The 15,980-nt window shown below is 43.8% G+C and overlaps 1 protein-coding gene across 1 annotated transcript in view; it reads right to left on the bottom strand.

Annotated features, from left to right (window-relative positions):
• The window catches only part of IMMP2L (inner mitochondrial membrane peptidase subunit 2), a 919,024-nt gene that overhangs the window by 138,935 nt on the left and 764,109 nt on the right, over window positions 1-15,980 (bottom strand). The window contains exon 5 of the mRNA XM_060244896.1: window positions 3,300-3,402. Within this exon, the coding sequence (XP_060100879.1) occupies window positions 3,300-3,402 (103 nt within the window). The remainder of the gene's footprint in view (window positions 1-3,299; window positions 3,403-15,980) is intronic.

Below are 15,980 nucleotides of genomic sequence, written 5' to 3'. Positions count from 1 at the left end.
GCGGGTGGGAGGGCCAATTGTCAACGAGACTGAAGCAGGGAGCGGAGGTCTGGCCATTACAACATAGATCCTCCCTTCCCTCCCAAGGAGGCAAACCTTGCTACTGCAGCCTAGCAGTGTTGCTGCAGGCTGCAAGCATAGAATTATGTTGGGAACTTCCACAGATTTTTGAAAGTTAGTTCTCCAGCACACAGGGGCCCAGTGCAGATTGGTACTGTGGTGAATAGTCTTAAACTTCTCCCAGACTCTTGTCCTAAACTAAAATGGCCCCAGGAAACTGCTTTTTGCCCCACTGAAAAAACCTAAGTGTACTGATGAGTCTACATGTAAGTTTCCATAGTCTGGTAAATAGCAGCTTATTTCAGTCTGGAACAATGCCAAAAGAGTGAAGACTGAAGCCCTCTTTCCTTGCCAGCTACGATCCCAATCTGAATCAGGCACCCAAGCAAAGAATTAACTTGGAATTAAGTTTCAAAATCATTGGATGCTCCAAACACTGAAGTACTAGAGCACACCTGGTTTAACAGGACCTGGGATGGATCCAGAAAGCATAATACGGTGAAACCCGTGGGTAAATACATCGTAAGTGACACTATTGCATGAAAACAACACTTTCAATATAGATGTTAATAATAATGTTTATGCTGTGATAGAAATACATGACTCTAGTGATTTGTTAACTGAATTAATTTTACATCTGGTAGGCTGACATCATTCAGGCGTACTTGTCTTATTGTCCTAACACATGATCCCCAAAGGTTATGTTGCAATTATCCAAATAAAAGAAAGGTTGTTCCTCATCATCTGTTCGCATTCTGCTTTTTTTTAAGTTTCAGTTTACATCTCATAAAGCTCATTACATTAATCTACGAAAAATAACTATGTCTGACGTTCTCTATGTTATGTAAGCTTTGAGGTGAAATTGAAGGTATAGTGTCACGGTCAATAGGTGATGGGTTTAAAATGTAATCCCATCTTCAAAAGATAGAATTTTCAATGGTCGTTCTTTCAGGGGGGGAATGCATTAATACACCAAAATTAGAGTTTTGACTCAGAGAACATTCAGACTTCTCTCTTGGGTTACCTTTGTAATAACAAAAGTAGGACACTGGGTTCCTTTTTGCCACAGTGCTATCCTTTCATTTTGCTTTTCTTCTAAAAAAGAAAATGGTATCGCAACACAAAGGAAGTAGGCAATATACGAGTAACTGGACTGTACACTTTCAAAGCTTGATCTATGTCAGAGGATTCCTGGTGAAGAAACTTTGCTCTCCAATATACGTTCGCCCAATGATGAGGGCTTGCACACACATGCACTAAGGTTACCAAGACTGTATTGAGGTCAATGCCAGTGAGATCAATCCATCCTTCTGCTCTCTATGTAATTTCCAATGGTACTTTAATAACTATATTCATGTCTACAGGTATTTCTTGTCTTCCCATGTCTTGCTTGACCTGTAATGCCATTCATTTCTGCTAATCACTTTGTAAACAAATTGCATGCACATCATCTTGAGTACTTTACACCTTTGAAAGGTGTAGTCAATCATTATCCTTGTCAGAAATTGCACATAGGACAAATCAGACATCTGCAACTGGTACCATGAGAAACCACCCAGTTATTGTATTCTATGTACTCAGAACGAGTGATTTCCATGCTTGTAATGTGTCATGCTTTAAAAGTCCATATGCTTCTGCAACAGTGCCATCTGTCAGAGATAGCCTGTTTTCAGAATTGTGCTGCTGAATCATTTTGCCGCTCAACTGATTATGAACGACTAATCATTGGTCAAAGCATATTTGCAAGACATAAAATTGTTCTGTTAGTCCCATCAAATATTGTGTGACTATTTTAAATCTAAGCACAACCTTTGTTTATTACTGGGATTCTCTTACAACATGATTGCCACTTACAAATACTTACTAATGAAAGTGATCTTCTAGGGAGCTATGGAGAACACTGGGCAGTTTGTAATGAAAACATGTTCACAATTTGTACGTAAGTGTAAATATCTGTCATTTAGAACTAATAAATCCACTGTCTTTTGCCCTTGCTTGTGTTGGAATAAGTCCTTAGGCTTTATAATTTAGGTTTGGTGCCTTCTTATTTGTTACTATGATCAGGTCACTCATTTCATTATATCCCTTCTGTTTCCCATTGCATCAACTACAACATTCTGTGGCACACAGAGAAACTTGCCCAACTTTTCCTACCCTAACTATTGCCAAACTGACATACTTCACTCAGGGACTGCAATATTATGTGATGGTTTGTATATGTGAAACATCACCGGTACCACATCACTCAACACTCACTCTGTCAATGGAGCTAGGTCCCACATTTGGTTACAAAAAACTGAGGGATGTACTTGCATATGTTGATTGCCCTGTTCCTCTTCCCTCATTTCAGCTTATACTTTTTCTTTCCACTCTGCAAAAATTCACACACGCCCCATCCTGTTGCATTCCCAGCCATCATTTCATGTCTTTGATCATGCTGCACTCTGTGTAGAATATTCATCCCATCTTTGTTCACTATATCCAGTGAAGATTTGCATATGGACTTCTGCTATCAAAAAGGATGAGCATTCTTTTCCTTGAAGACCTGTTCCTGGTCCATGTCTTCTTTGGATGACCAAGGAAGATTATCCTATCCTCCACTGCTTTTTGATGATCCCAACCCCATATGTCATTGCCACCTCCTTATCTTTCTAGCAGACATCTAATGTCCAGTATCAAACCCCAGGAACTTTCTAAATCTTATGTGGCTCCTTGTATATCGCTGATGCTAAATAAATACCCAAATGTAATAATAATAATAATAATAAAAGACTTACAATATAACAATTATTACAAAATGATAGGAAGTTTATGATGTTAAAAGGTTAAATATCAAATATTGCACACAGAAGAATCAGTGGTTCCCCCAAACATGCCAGTGAAGAAGGAAGTGTTTGTCTCCTGAAGTTCAGAAAGGCACAACAGAGCAAAGTGAGCAGATAAAAGGTTTACTCATCAATGTAATACTATGGTGGGAAAGGGGGTTCTTACTGAACTGGCCTTTCTTTTATATTTTATATGGGCAATAATCTCTGTTTTTAGAAATAATCTTATACAACATATGGTCTATATACAACACATTTTAAAACCTTTTTAGATATCTTGTCGCATATCACCATCAAGATAAACAATTATAAAAATCAATGGTTAACTAGAGAGTTCAAAAAAGGTTGATAGTACTTGAAAGTCTATATTTATGATATATTTATATGATACTGTAATAAATACATACAACTTACTGGGCCAAAAGCATTGCTGTCAAAGCTGTGTCCATGATGATCCCCTTCAACCCATATATGTCCATTTGGCACTTTTACATACTTCGTTTTGTAGCCGATGGTTCTAAAAACAAAAGGAATTTTTGCTGTTATTCATCTAAAAAAAGATCTTGACTGCAAAGCAAATGCTGATCATATTTCATCATCATCCACCATCAATTTATTAGTAAGAATCTAAATAATACTAATGATAATACAAAATGTCCACTTTAGTTCTCATTTTTTCTAGATTAATATCCTGGTGCTCTTTTTAAGATATTTCATACATCTAAATGGGAAAGGTAAGTATTTTTTCTTTGTAGATGTCTTTCTTTGTAGGAGCTTGCAAAAGCAACCTAAAAGCTCTGCCCCAGTATTTCATGTACATTCAGCAGCCTTTAGCTGCAACCCAAGTTCAAAGGCAAAGTAGGATATTTCCAGGGGAAACCTGCTAAATGTGCTGCTGGTAGAAGAGATCACATCATCCTGAAACCTGTCCTGAACCAAAGCTTAGGGATGATATCTGGTAGCATTCCTTCAGTGGTGCAGTTAGGTAATGTTAAACTCAGAATTTAATAGACTTAAAGGCCTTTGTTCTCCCTCTTTCAAATCATAATTACTTCCTTGTATGTGTTACTTCATTTAGACTGCAGTCCTATGCAAAGTTACCTCTGGGCCAAGCCCACTGAAGTCAATGACTGGAGTAACTCCTCACAGCAGCGTGCTGTGAGAGGATGAGAGAGGCCAAATCCTCAGTCTGCCCTATAGCTGAGTGACCCTGTCCCAGTCATTGTTTCTCTCCCTTAGCTGTCTTATAGGTTAGTTGCAAGGGCAGAATGGAGGAGCAAACTAAGTATCCCACCTGGAGTTCCTTGGAGAAAAAACAGAACGAAAATGAGGTAGACAGATTATTTTGAATACACAGTCATCCAACGGCCTCATAGATAAACTAACACTATCTGACATGACAAAATCCCTTCCTCATGTTGAAAAGATGCTAGAGAAACATAAGCATGGCTGCAAATATGGGCTGGCAACTGGCAGGTTATGGAGGGGCACCAGCATCATGCACAGTATGATGTCACTTCTGGAGAAAACTGGAATTGCTGGAAACTCTGGAAAACCATAGAAGATGGTAAATACGATAAACATGCAAGAACGTTCTGTAAAACAAGTTTCACCCCAAAAAGGGGGGGAAGAGAAAAGAGATGGGGGGAAAAACCAAAGATTTGGAGAGAGGGTGAACCAGCTGAGGAACAGACTTAAGAAGTCACCGCTCCCCTTGTCCATTCAGTCTCGTCAGCTGGCCAATCCATCACTGGTTCTTCCCTGCCAGCCTGAGGGCAGCAGGAAGCTGCAAGCCACACTCCCTCTGCCTCTCAATCCTCCCACACTTCAAGGAGCGGCTCCCAGTGAGTTGGTGCCACATTTAACACCAGTGGGGGCTAAAGAGACTGGCAGCCTACTGGTAATGACAGATTTAGAGGAAGGAAATTCAGCTTAAGAGTCTGAATAGCTACAGCAAAATATCTTTACCAGGCTGTTTCCTCTGCAGATTATCATGGCATGCCTCTGAGTATGTGCTACATCTTTCTTCAATATTATTAATGGGCAACTTTGTATACTTGCAGGGTTTCTCTTTTGAAGCTAAGAAAAGCCCCCTCTCTGAAAAACCAAAGTGCATATTCTGTACTGTTCAACTAATAAGATCTCCTTTTTTTGTTCTTCACTTTCCTTGCAGGAAGGTTTTTTTTCCTCCCCATAACTCTTCCTTCCTCCACCTTTGTTTCACTTTTTGTATTAGACACATTTAAATAATAGGGTACCAATAAGTACTAGCTCCATGCAGCAATTTGTGAGCCTACCATTTCTCCACTCTTAACAGAAAATACAGTCCTAGTGGCACCCAATTTTGCTTTATTCCAGCTCCATATAGGAACTGCTTTCTTGTTATTATTTGGTAAAACTGGGAGGAGCTTCTCAATCAGGAGGGATTTTGCATATTTTGGGAGGGTGTTCTGCAGCTGCAGGCTGCCAAGTTTCAGGCTGAGGACAGGGCTGGAAACAGTGAGCATGGAGCAAACCCAACAAGGCCAGTGAAGAGAATTAAAATATCCAGGCCACATTCTCACACAGACAAACCATAAAACTGATAGTATTGTAGAAGCAGAGGAAATGGAGTCAGTATTCTTTCACAACTGACTGCAACTTCTCCAGCCATGTATGAGTAGATGCTGCCTTGCTACAAAACAAAACTCTTTCCCTACTTCCTACACATCCAGGGCTTTAATAAAAGGGTAGGGGGACACCTTTGCAGATGAAGTGAAAATCATCATACCAAACAATGTGCCTGAGAAGTCTGACTCACCTAGGTCCTCACCCCCCCTCCCCTTCATCCAGCTCAGCTGCCCTTGCTGTCCAGAACACTCTGGTGAGGTTTTTTGGTTTCTGTTTTGTCATCAGCTTCCCAACTCCTCAGATGGTCACACAAAACATACGTACCCAGGCATCTATAAGGTGGGTGATGATGGCAGCATGTATTTGTTAAGAGTCTAACTGCACAGGCAATTTCTGCTGCAATCTGCTAGTTACAGTTTGCTGCATTTGAGAGGGCCCTGCTGAGCTGTGGCTACTCACTTCTGCCCCAAAATGTCACCTTAATAGCACTACTGATCTCACTGCTGTGGTAACTGAAGCCTGAATTAAACAAATTTCCTATTTAACTCTATAAGGCACTACCCCAGCCTTTAAAGTTAGTTGGGCACATGCTTGCTTGTCCACTTACTCTTAGCAGTGTGAACCAAATATATTGGGTGCAATTGACCTTGTAGTGTTTTAGAACAGTTTCCCCCCATGCTCCCCTGGGTAGCTAGAAGCAGAAAGCAATGAAGAAAATTGAGACTATTGTAGCACAGTCGAATACAATCTTCTCCAGTACCAACACAAGAAATACACATTTTCTTCCTAGAACTGTTATTCTGAACATTCTCTTCATTACAAGCAGCATACTGTGAAGTGGAAAAGATACTAACTTCAGTTCAGGGGGCTTTGATGTACAAACAATGTGGAATAGAACAGATGTGGAATAGAACAGATAAACCTCTGGGTCATAGTAACAGTTTCCCTTAGCTTGTAGGAGTCCATTGAGATCAACACTGACAGTGGGGCTAAAAGGGCTTTTGAAAGAGGGTCTTAGTGGCTAATGAATTTCTACTCCAGATGTGGTCAAACTGTTTATCTTTGCATAACACAATGTACATCCTATGAGGAAAAAAGCATGAACACTGTGCACTATGAGGAAACAAACAGGAACCCATAAGGACTTGCACAGTGAATTTCTTCCTCTCTCATTATTTTGTCATTCCCTTTCAGCCCTTAAAGCCTCTCCTCCTTTCCTGCCTCCTCTCCTTCATACCCACCAGCCAGCCTATTGTTATCTTTTCCCCTTCTTCAGTTTTCTGCCCTAGCCTACCCATAGGCTTCCCAAATCCCCCGCCTGGGCGGGGGACCCACGATTTGGAGCCTCCTCCCCCCACTCAGCAAAAATCCAGAAAGCAGGGGGAATGGCGGCCCTTCCCACGCAGCCTAGCTCCCAGCAGCTTCTCCTCTCCCCTTCTCACCGATTCCTGATGCTTCTCCTCCTCCCTTCCCTTCCCTTCTCACCTCAGATCACAGCAGCTTCTCCTTGCCCCTCCCCTTTCCACCCAGCTCCATCGCAGCAGCTGGAGCTTTCCCAGGCTGCTTCCTGCACCTCCCCAAAGGACCATGTGCCTTTGCACCTCCGGAGGTGGTGAAAGGCTTCAACTTTCTGTGTCTGTGTCTTTGTTGCTGTGAAGAAGCTGGCTGGTGAGTAGAGAGCCAATCCCCTACATCAGATTTGCAAGAAGGGGGGGGGGGGGTGTGTGGAGGAGAGGGAAACGTCTTCATTATTCCCTATGTGGAATATTTCTCATAGGGTATAATGGGGAATTGATCTGGAGGTTTCGGGGGCTCTGGGGGAGCTATTTTTTTGAGTTAGAGGCACCAAATTTTCAGTATAGTATCTAGTGCCTCTCCCCAAAATACCCTCCAAGTTTCAAAACAATTGGACCAGGGGGTCCAGTTCTATGAGCCCCAAAAGAAGGTGCCCCTATCCTTCATTATTTCCTGTGGAAGAAAGACATTTAAAAAGGTGTGCTGTCCCTTTAAATGTGATGGCTGGAACTCCCTTGTTGGAGTTCAATTATGCTTGTCACACCCTTGCTCCTGGCTCCGCCCCAATGTCTCCTGGCTCCACCCCCAAAGTCTCCTGGCTCCACCCCCAAAGTCCCCAGATATTTCTTGAATTGGACTTGGCAACCCTACCTACCCATGGCACCCTCTACACAGGAAAATTATTGCCCAGTTGCACAATGGGGAACCTGCAAGGAACTGCAAAGGGCACCCATTTTCCCCATCACAACTTTCCCACATTATATCCTCTTTCTACACATTATATCCTCTTTTCTGGATGTAGAGGGGGGAGATATGAGAGTGCCAGACTTGTCACTGCCCTCAAGCAAATGCCTGGTGGAACATCTCTGCCTTGCAAGCCCTATGGAAAGGTAGTAAATTCCATAGGGCACAGCAGAGAGTTCTACCAGACAGGAGGCCAGGGCCAAAAAGACCCTAAAAGGCACTGGCCATGGTCAAGAACAGCTGGATCTCTCTTGGGCCAGAAGGTTCTTATTCCTGGAACATAAAGCTCTTTCTGAGAGCATACTGAGAGAAGTGATCCCAAAAATATGTGGGTCTTTAACTGCTGAGGACCTTAAAGGTCAAAACCAAAGTCTTGAACCGGATCTGGTGCTCCACTGGGAGCCAGCATAGCTCGCACAGCGCAGGTGGAATGTGTGCCATACCCTGTGATATACCCTGTGAGGACCCACGTGGCCTAATTCTGGATCAGCTGGACCTTCTGGGTCACACGCAAAAGTAGGCCCATGTAGAACAAACTACAGTAGTCTATCCTGGAGATTTCCATTGCATGGATTACTGTGGCTAGGTTGAGGTGAGACAGGTAGAGAGCCAGTTGCCTAACCTGGAGCAGTTGGGAAAATGCCAGCTTGGCAACTTTGAAGATAATGCCAACAGACTTCATGTAAAATCAGCTTTTCAAAATGATTATCCAAACATTAGTACTAATGTCTTACAAAAAGTCTCAGCAACATTTTCATCATGTAAATTCAGTTTATTTTACCCAAAAACACAGCTCCTTCCTTTTACTATCACTTCACTCTCATCTCATCTCTTCACTCATCTCATCTCACAGTGATAGTAAAAGGAAGGAGCTGTGTTTTGTAAAGTGATAAGCTTTGGGCTGAAATAAAGCATGGAAGCGAAACAGGAAAAGTAAAATCAATTGAACCTGTCACATTACTGATTAATCTGCTGTCAATATAATATATATATGCAGCTAAAGGAAATAAATGGACATAGTGGGTGTATGCTTTTGAATTTGGACCAATCCACACCTTTCCAAGGCTGATTGCTTTGTGATAAAATAAACTGGATTTACATGATGAAAATGTTGCTGAGACTTTTTGTAAGACATTAGTACTAGTGTTTGGATAATCATTTTGAAAAGCTGATTTTATGCAGAGTCTGTTGGCATTCTCTTCATTCTTCCTTTCCGTGTGACTTTTTTGTCAGCTTGGCAACTTTAGCAACTTGGCCCTCTGTAGACAAGGTGGCATCCAGAGTCATGCCCAAACTTTTGATGGTTGGAGCTGCTGACAGGGGCACACCATCAAGAGCAGGGATTTGACAACCCAACCACAGCTACCCCTCCAGCAAAAGAACTTCCATTTTACCCGATTCAGTTTCAGCCAACTCTGCTTTAACCACCCAACCATGGCCTCCAGACCCTTGGCTAAATTCACAGGAGTGGCATCTGGTTGGCAACCCATCAGCAGAAATAGCTGGTTGTCATCAACATATTGATGGCACCCTAGGGCAAAATTCCATACTAGCTGGGCGAGGGGGCGCATGTAGATGTTGAATAACATTGGGAAGAGAAGTGCTCCTTGAAGGACTCTACATTCCAGCAGGTACTTTGGAGACACTGACCCTTCCAAGTGGGTCCCTAACTGTGGAGGAATGAGGTGAAACACTGCAAGGATACCCTATGAATCCCAGCATCAGTGAGGCGGTGAGTCAATAGATGGTAGTTGACTGTGTTGAATGCTGCTGTGAGAACAAGCATTATCAGCAGTGCTGGTCCCACCTCAATCCAGATCCTTGTGGAGACAATCTGTGAGGGTGACCAATACCACCTCTGTCTCATGGTCAGGGAGGAAGATGGATTGGTTTGTGTCCAACACCAAAGTTTCATCCAGAAATTTCTGCAGCTATTCTGCCACTGCTTTCTCAATTACCTTGCCCAGAAATGGAAGATTAGAAACTGGGCGGTACTTGGTCAGATCTGTAGGATCTTCAGGTTTTTTATTATTTACTTCAGTTATATTTATATTATTTACTTTCTCCTGTAACTATGGCAACAGCCCTGCAACTGGAGGTGTCTTTCCACATGAGTAGAGACACCTCAGCACCCCAGAGAAACACCTAAATCTCCTACAACATTGCACCCCAGAAAACCATAAGAGGTGGCATGCTGGGAGGCTAGGAGGCACCATTGGGCCTGCAAGACAGAAATATAGGCTCAGTGACAGGACTGACACTGTTACCAAATTCCTCCAAGCAGTCCCTCCTCCCCTCTCTCTTCTTCTCTATTGAACAGCAGCTGAGTACTCACTGTCTGTGGCCAAGGTCCCAACACCTAAAGGCTGAAACGCTGCCTATTGTCTGCCAAGGGTGCAGATAAAGGATCATGCTACTTCTAGCCCATTTCCTCTGATATAAATGAATTGTGTCTGGCAATATGTTTTCTGTGTCCATTCTAGGCTTGTCAATCCCCAGGTCCCAGCGGGGGTTCTTCCGCTTTCCCAGGCTCCTTCCCACCCCCAGTCAGCTGGCCCGCGGGGGGAAGCCGCGCCCCCAGAGGACCATGTGCCTTTGCACCTCCGGAGGCTTCAGTCTCCCATTGAAAGGCTTCCTCTTGGGATGGTGTGTCTGTGTGTACTTTGAAGAAGCTGGCAGCAACTCGTGAGTAGACTGGCCAATACCTCGCTTCAGAGTTGCAAGAAACGGGGTGGTGGGGGGAAGAGGGAAACGTCTGCTGAGCACTTCATTATTCCCTATGTGGAGATCGATTCTCATAGGGTATAATGGGGAATTGATCTGGAGGTTTCGAGGGCTCCGGGGGAGCTGTTTTTTGAGGTAGAGGCACCAAATTTTCAGTATACTATCTAGTGCCTCTCTCCAAAGTACCCCCCAAGTTTCAAAAAGATTGGACCAGGGGGTCCAATTCTATGAGCCCCAAAAGTAGGTGCCTCTATCCATTGTTTACTATGGAAGGAAGACATTTAAAAAGGTGTGCTGTCCTTTTAAATGTGATGGCCAGAACTCCCTTGGAGTTCAATAATGCTTGTCACACCCTTGTTCCTGGCTCCGCCCCGATGTCTCCTGGCTCCACCCCCAAAGTCCCCAGATATTTCTTGAATTGGACTTGGCAACCCTAGTCCATTCCTATCATATTATGGTATCAGTGTTATGTTTCCATGAACATATGAAACTGCCTTATACTGAGTCAGACCTTTGGTCCATCAAAGTCAGTATTGTCTTCTCAGACTGGCAGCGGCTCTCCAGGGTCTCAAGCTGAGGTTTTTCACACCTATTTGCCTGGACCCTTTTTTGGAGATGCCAAGGAATGAACCTGGGACCTTCTGCTTCCCAAGCAGATGCTCTACCACTGAGCCACCGTCCCTCCCTTCTAGTTAATTACTTCATTCATGCCAGTTATGTGTTATACATCTGCATTTCCTCCCTTCATTTCAGGCTATCAAGGAAAAACATTAACTTTACAGTTTTACACAACCACCACCATCTAGCTCCATTCTTACACCTATTAGTAAACAACCCATCTATTGTCTGACACCTGGGAAACATCAAACATTTTTTTTGTCCACCCACTCAGATCCCAGCACACTATTATCATATCAGCTCACCCATATTATCAGACCCTTAGAATACATCTTGGGGTACAAGTATACCTGGTTTGGCACATACCCTGTGTGACTTGCTTGGGCGCTCAGAAAGCCGACACCCCTGATCCATATCAAGCCTTTCTATGTGCAAATGCTGGTCATTGACATGTACCTGCTTCCCTTGAACGACAGGCTCATCCACTCCCCAAGATAGATAAAGTATCACCCACCACCCCATTCCCATACTTTCTTACCTGTTACTCCTTTTTATACAGAATACCTTGTATGTATGCTCTCCAATTTGTGTGTATATATTTATATTTTGCTATTCTTCCTATAATTAAACTCATATCCTTTTATATTGGCCTGGTTCTTGGCTCCAAAAAAGGATTCAAAGGGAAAGATCTTCATAAACTTATGTAGCAGATCTCATTTTTACCTCCTGCTAAGTTCTGTCTTTTTGATAATTTCCTCAATATAAACTCAAAGGGCAACTTTTTACAATAAAGCTATTGGGGTGACACTTCACAATGGAGACTCAAAGCACCTTATATATAGTTTTCTTTTCCTCCATTATATCCTCAGAACAACCCTGTGAGCAGGGAACACTGGGAGTGAAAAATCCTGGGAGAGGGCACGTCCCCCAGCCCACCTTGGTCCCAACTTCAAAGGAGGGAGAGAGGAGAAAGCAGTCTGTCTGACCCTGACCCTCCCTCCTAAAGAGAAGATGGAAGGGAGGAAAAAGAGAGAGCCTGCCTAACCAAAAGGCCAGATGCTGCTTTCCTAGTCTCAGAAAGGTATCCCTAATCTTGTGCAGGCTAGGTACTGCCTCCCTCATCTCAGCTGGCACTTCCCTTTCCTTGCACAGGGCCCAGCCAGCCACCACCTCTGCCTTGCCTTGTATGAAGCTCAGCCTCACTTGGCTGGGTCAGGAACTGCTCTCTGCCTTGCCTCACCTTGCTCAGGGTTCAGGTGGGTCAGGCACTGTTACCTTGCCTGGAGCTTGCTTACAGCTTGGCAGGCCACTATCAGCCTTTCACAGGGCTCAGCTGGGTGAGATGCAGCCATCTGCTTTACCTCACCTTGTACATGGGCTGCCATTTGCCTTACCTTGCTGCATGCAGTGCTCAGCCCAGGTCCTGCTGTCTGTTTCACATTGCAAAGGGTTTTGCTGGGTGCTAGCATGGGCCTTACTTTGATGGGCTGAGCCAGGTGCTGCCATAGCCCCCATCTTGCATGGTGCTCCAACAGGCCAGGCTCTGTCTCCCTTCACTCACCTCAGGCTGGCTGGGCACCACCTCTCAGGCTCAGCTATTCTGTTGGCCCAAGTAGAGAAAAGGAAGCTATCAACACACTGGGAGGCATCCAGGTGTTTTTTATGGTCTGTCTTGGTCCTCCCTGTGAGACAATCTGAGAATATGTAACTGACCCAAGTTCACCCACTGAGTTTCCAGGACAGAATGGATATTTGAGGACCTGGTCTGAAACTCTATACCACTCTGGCTTTCATAGGGTGGCTGCTGTTGAACATTAGTGAGCACCTAGGTGAGTCATGCAAATCATGTGGTATTAAGTCAGCCAGTGGTTCCTACAGTCTTCCCTCACAGGCCAAAATAGCCCCTCTGCCTTTTACTGACAGAAACCAAGCCTGCAGTGGTTGCTTAGCAATAGCCACTGAGAGCATACGTTCCTTAAAGCTACAGGCAGATGAAGACCTGGGCTGCAAGCAGATGAGCAGCTCACCACGGCACCTTCTTGGCTTAAAAAAGCCAGTGCAGCTCAAGGCATGCCATGGTGAAGAGATGGCGCACACTCAGTTGCCAAGAGAGGCATAGGCTGTGCACAAACCACAGGAGCAGTCGCATCGCTCTTGCACATGCAAGGCACATCCATTTCACACCCCAGCCATTCAGACCGTCCAGTAACACACCATGGAATGTTTCAATGATTTGCTACTGGGAAGTACCCGGTGTCTTTTAAAAGCAGAGTTGGAAGATGAGGTATGTGCAGTTGAGGCTTGGAGCCCAGATGTACATGTATAAACACACCTGTTTAATCTGGGAGTGGGGGGCGGGGCTATGTTGGTCCAAAATGCCCATCTGAATGCAGCTGTGGTTTGTAGAAAGGTTTGCAGCCCAGGTCCATCATGTCTGTTCATTGGTCCAATATCCAGATTTTCAAGTATCTTCAGGTATGGCCAACTTCTCTATTAGATTAATAGATCACAGAATGGGAGCCAGTGCTATATAATGGTTAGAGTATCAGACTATGATTTAGGAGGCCAAGGTTTGAATCTGCACTTTGTCATGGAAGCTTGCTGGGTGATCTTCAGCCAATTACACACCATCAGCCTAACCTACCTTTTACAGGATTATTCTTATGAGGATAAAATGAAGAAGATACATGGAGTGCCCTTTATGGAGTACCTTTCAGGCTTGTAGGAAACCCCAGGACAGCCTACTCTCGTCTTTACTGCAACTTTTGGTAACAACAAGTACAGCATAATGGACCATACAGTAGCACATGTTCTCCGTTCATGCCCTAAAAGTTATCCTAGAACTCAACAATATCACATATCAGCAAATTATGGCAACCTTGGATGATGGACCAAAAGAAACACCAGACTGTAGAAGCCAATGATTCAAATCCTTCCATCTTTGTTACACTTTTAAATGACAAATAACTTAAATTTTCAACTATCATTAAAGATAGTTCCACCTATGCAGGTGGAAGTTTGCAATTCTACCCATGAAACATTCTTCATAAACGTGAAACACAGCTGAACTTCCCTGAAGCTATACGAGTTCCAGCTATCAAAACATACCTGACACAATAACAGATGTTTTTATTCTATTAAGAATTCTCAGAGGGAACCGAAAAGATGTTTAATGCCTTCAAGCAATTTTCCTTTTCTTTTCCGTATCAGTTTTACAAAATACCATGTGAAATCACTTTTCCCCCAACATGTACTAAGTTGGGCTGAGACCATTCCCTAGTTTTTAGTCTGTTGCATTAGGCATTGTACAAATTTAAAAAATGGTCATTAGCATGAGTAAAGCAGATATATATTACTCAGAGCTTTTAGCTCTTATTCAGTTTTGTGAAGCCACTTCAGATTTAAAGCCATGCTGTAGTACACTTCTGAATCCCACGAGGCCAGCAACTTACATCTTAATCTAACAGGACAGGTGAGTGCATTTATTGATCTGAAGATGTTGCACGCTTTATTCACACAGTGCAATTTACAAGGTCTTCCAAGGGCCTGCACAGCCTAAATTCTGCTTCTTTCTGTATTAATACTGTTTTCAGCTCAGTCATACATTGGGAAGGCAGGTGGTATGATACAGTCTGATCTCATCAGATTTCAGAAGCTAAACAAGGTCGGTACTTGGAAAAGAGACCATTGAAGAAGACTGCAGAGGAAGACAATGGCAAACCACCTCTGCTTCTCACTTGCCTTGAAAGTCTGTTTCTGGGGTTGTCATAAGTTGGCTGCGACTTAACAGCACTTTATATACATATAATTTTTGACATTAACATTTCACAGTTTGTACAACAATTCAGGCTAACCCAATCCCATCAGATCTAAAAGCCTATATAGAGTCAGTCCTGGTTAGCATTTGGATGTGAGAACAGGAAGGAAGTCCAGGTTCATTATGTAAAGGCAGGTGTGACGGAAAGCAATGGGTTAGCCATAAACTGAAGACGCACAGGGCTGCGTCAGGTGACCTGAGGGTGGGGGCAAAGTGCTCGGAGCTCTCAGGGAGGGAAAGAAAGTAGTTGAAAAAGAGAAACTGCTGAGGCAGGGTTCAGTCAGTTGATGTCTGACAGAGTGGAGGTCTGTCAGAGAAGTCTGTCAGTGGGGACCTGACAGAGACTGAGAGGGTCAGTTCGAGCCTGCCAGAAGGGCTGAGAGGACAGCTGATCCTGTGAAGGAGCTTGAGGCGGAGACGGGGAAGTCTTCCAGAGACTGCAAGCTCGACAAAACCAGCCAAGAGGGCTGTGTGTGTGTGAGTCAGTTAAGACCTGAACGGTCACAAACACCTAGAGACAACTCCGAAGATCTAGTGAGGTGGATGAGGGAGCGGATGTGGGTCTGAGACACCAAGAAGGGCTGAGAGAGAGAGACTCCAGTCGAGGGGTGAGACTAGACACATCAATCCCAAGAGGCCAGACCTTGGCTAGAGGTGGAGAGTGAGTTATAGGAAACTGTGAACTGTGTGACTGAGTAACCCAACAGAAAAGATAAAGTGAATGTAAAGCCTGAAACAACTGAACAACGTATTAGCCTGTGTAAATATCTCCCATATCCCCAAGTTAAGAACTTTGTGTTACAATAAATCTGTGGTTTATGTTAAAGTTCTCAAGAGCCTATATTTTGTGGGAAGAACAAACAAAGCTGCTGTGGTCCCATCAAATAAACAAGTAAAATACCCCGAAGAGACTGAAATAAAGAGGTCCAGTGAGGCCGTGAGGCGGGCGCTGCTATAGCAGGCAACAGCAAACCACTCTGAATGTCTCTTGTCTTGAAAACTCTATGGGGTTGCTGTAAGTCAGCTGCGACTTGAGAGCACCTTCCACCCCTACCCCAAAAAAGTCC

The sequence above is a fragment of the Heteronotia binoei genome, chromosome 8 (assembly GCF_032191835.1).
Source record: "Heteronotia binoei isolate CCM8104 ecotype False Entrance Well chromosome 8, APGP_CSIRO_Hbin_v1, whole genome shotgun sequence".
NCBI lineage: Eukaryota > Metazoa > Chordata > Lepidosauria > Squamata > Gekkonidae > Heteronotia > Heteronotia binoei.
The sequence above is the reverse complement of the archived record's forward strand: the minus strand, read 5'-3'. Positions and strand labels throughout refer to the sequence as shown.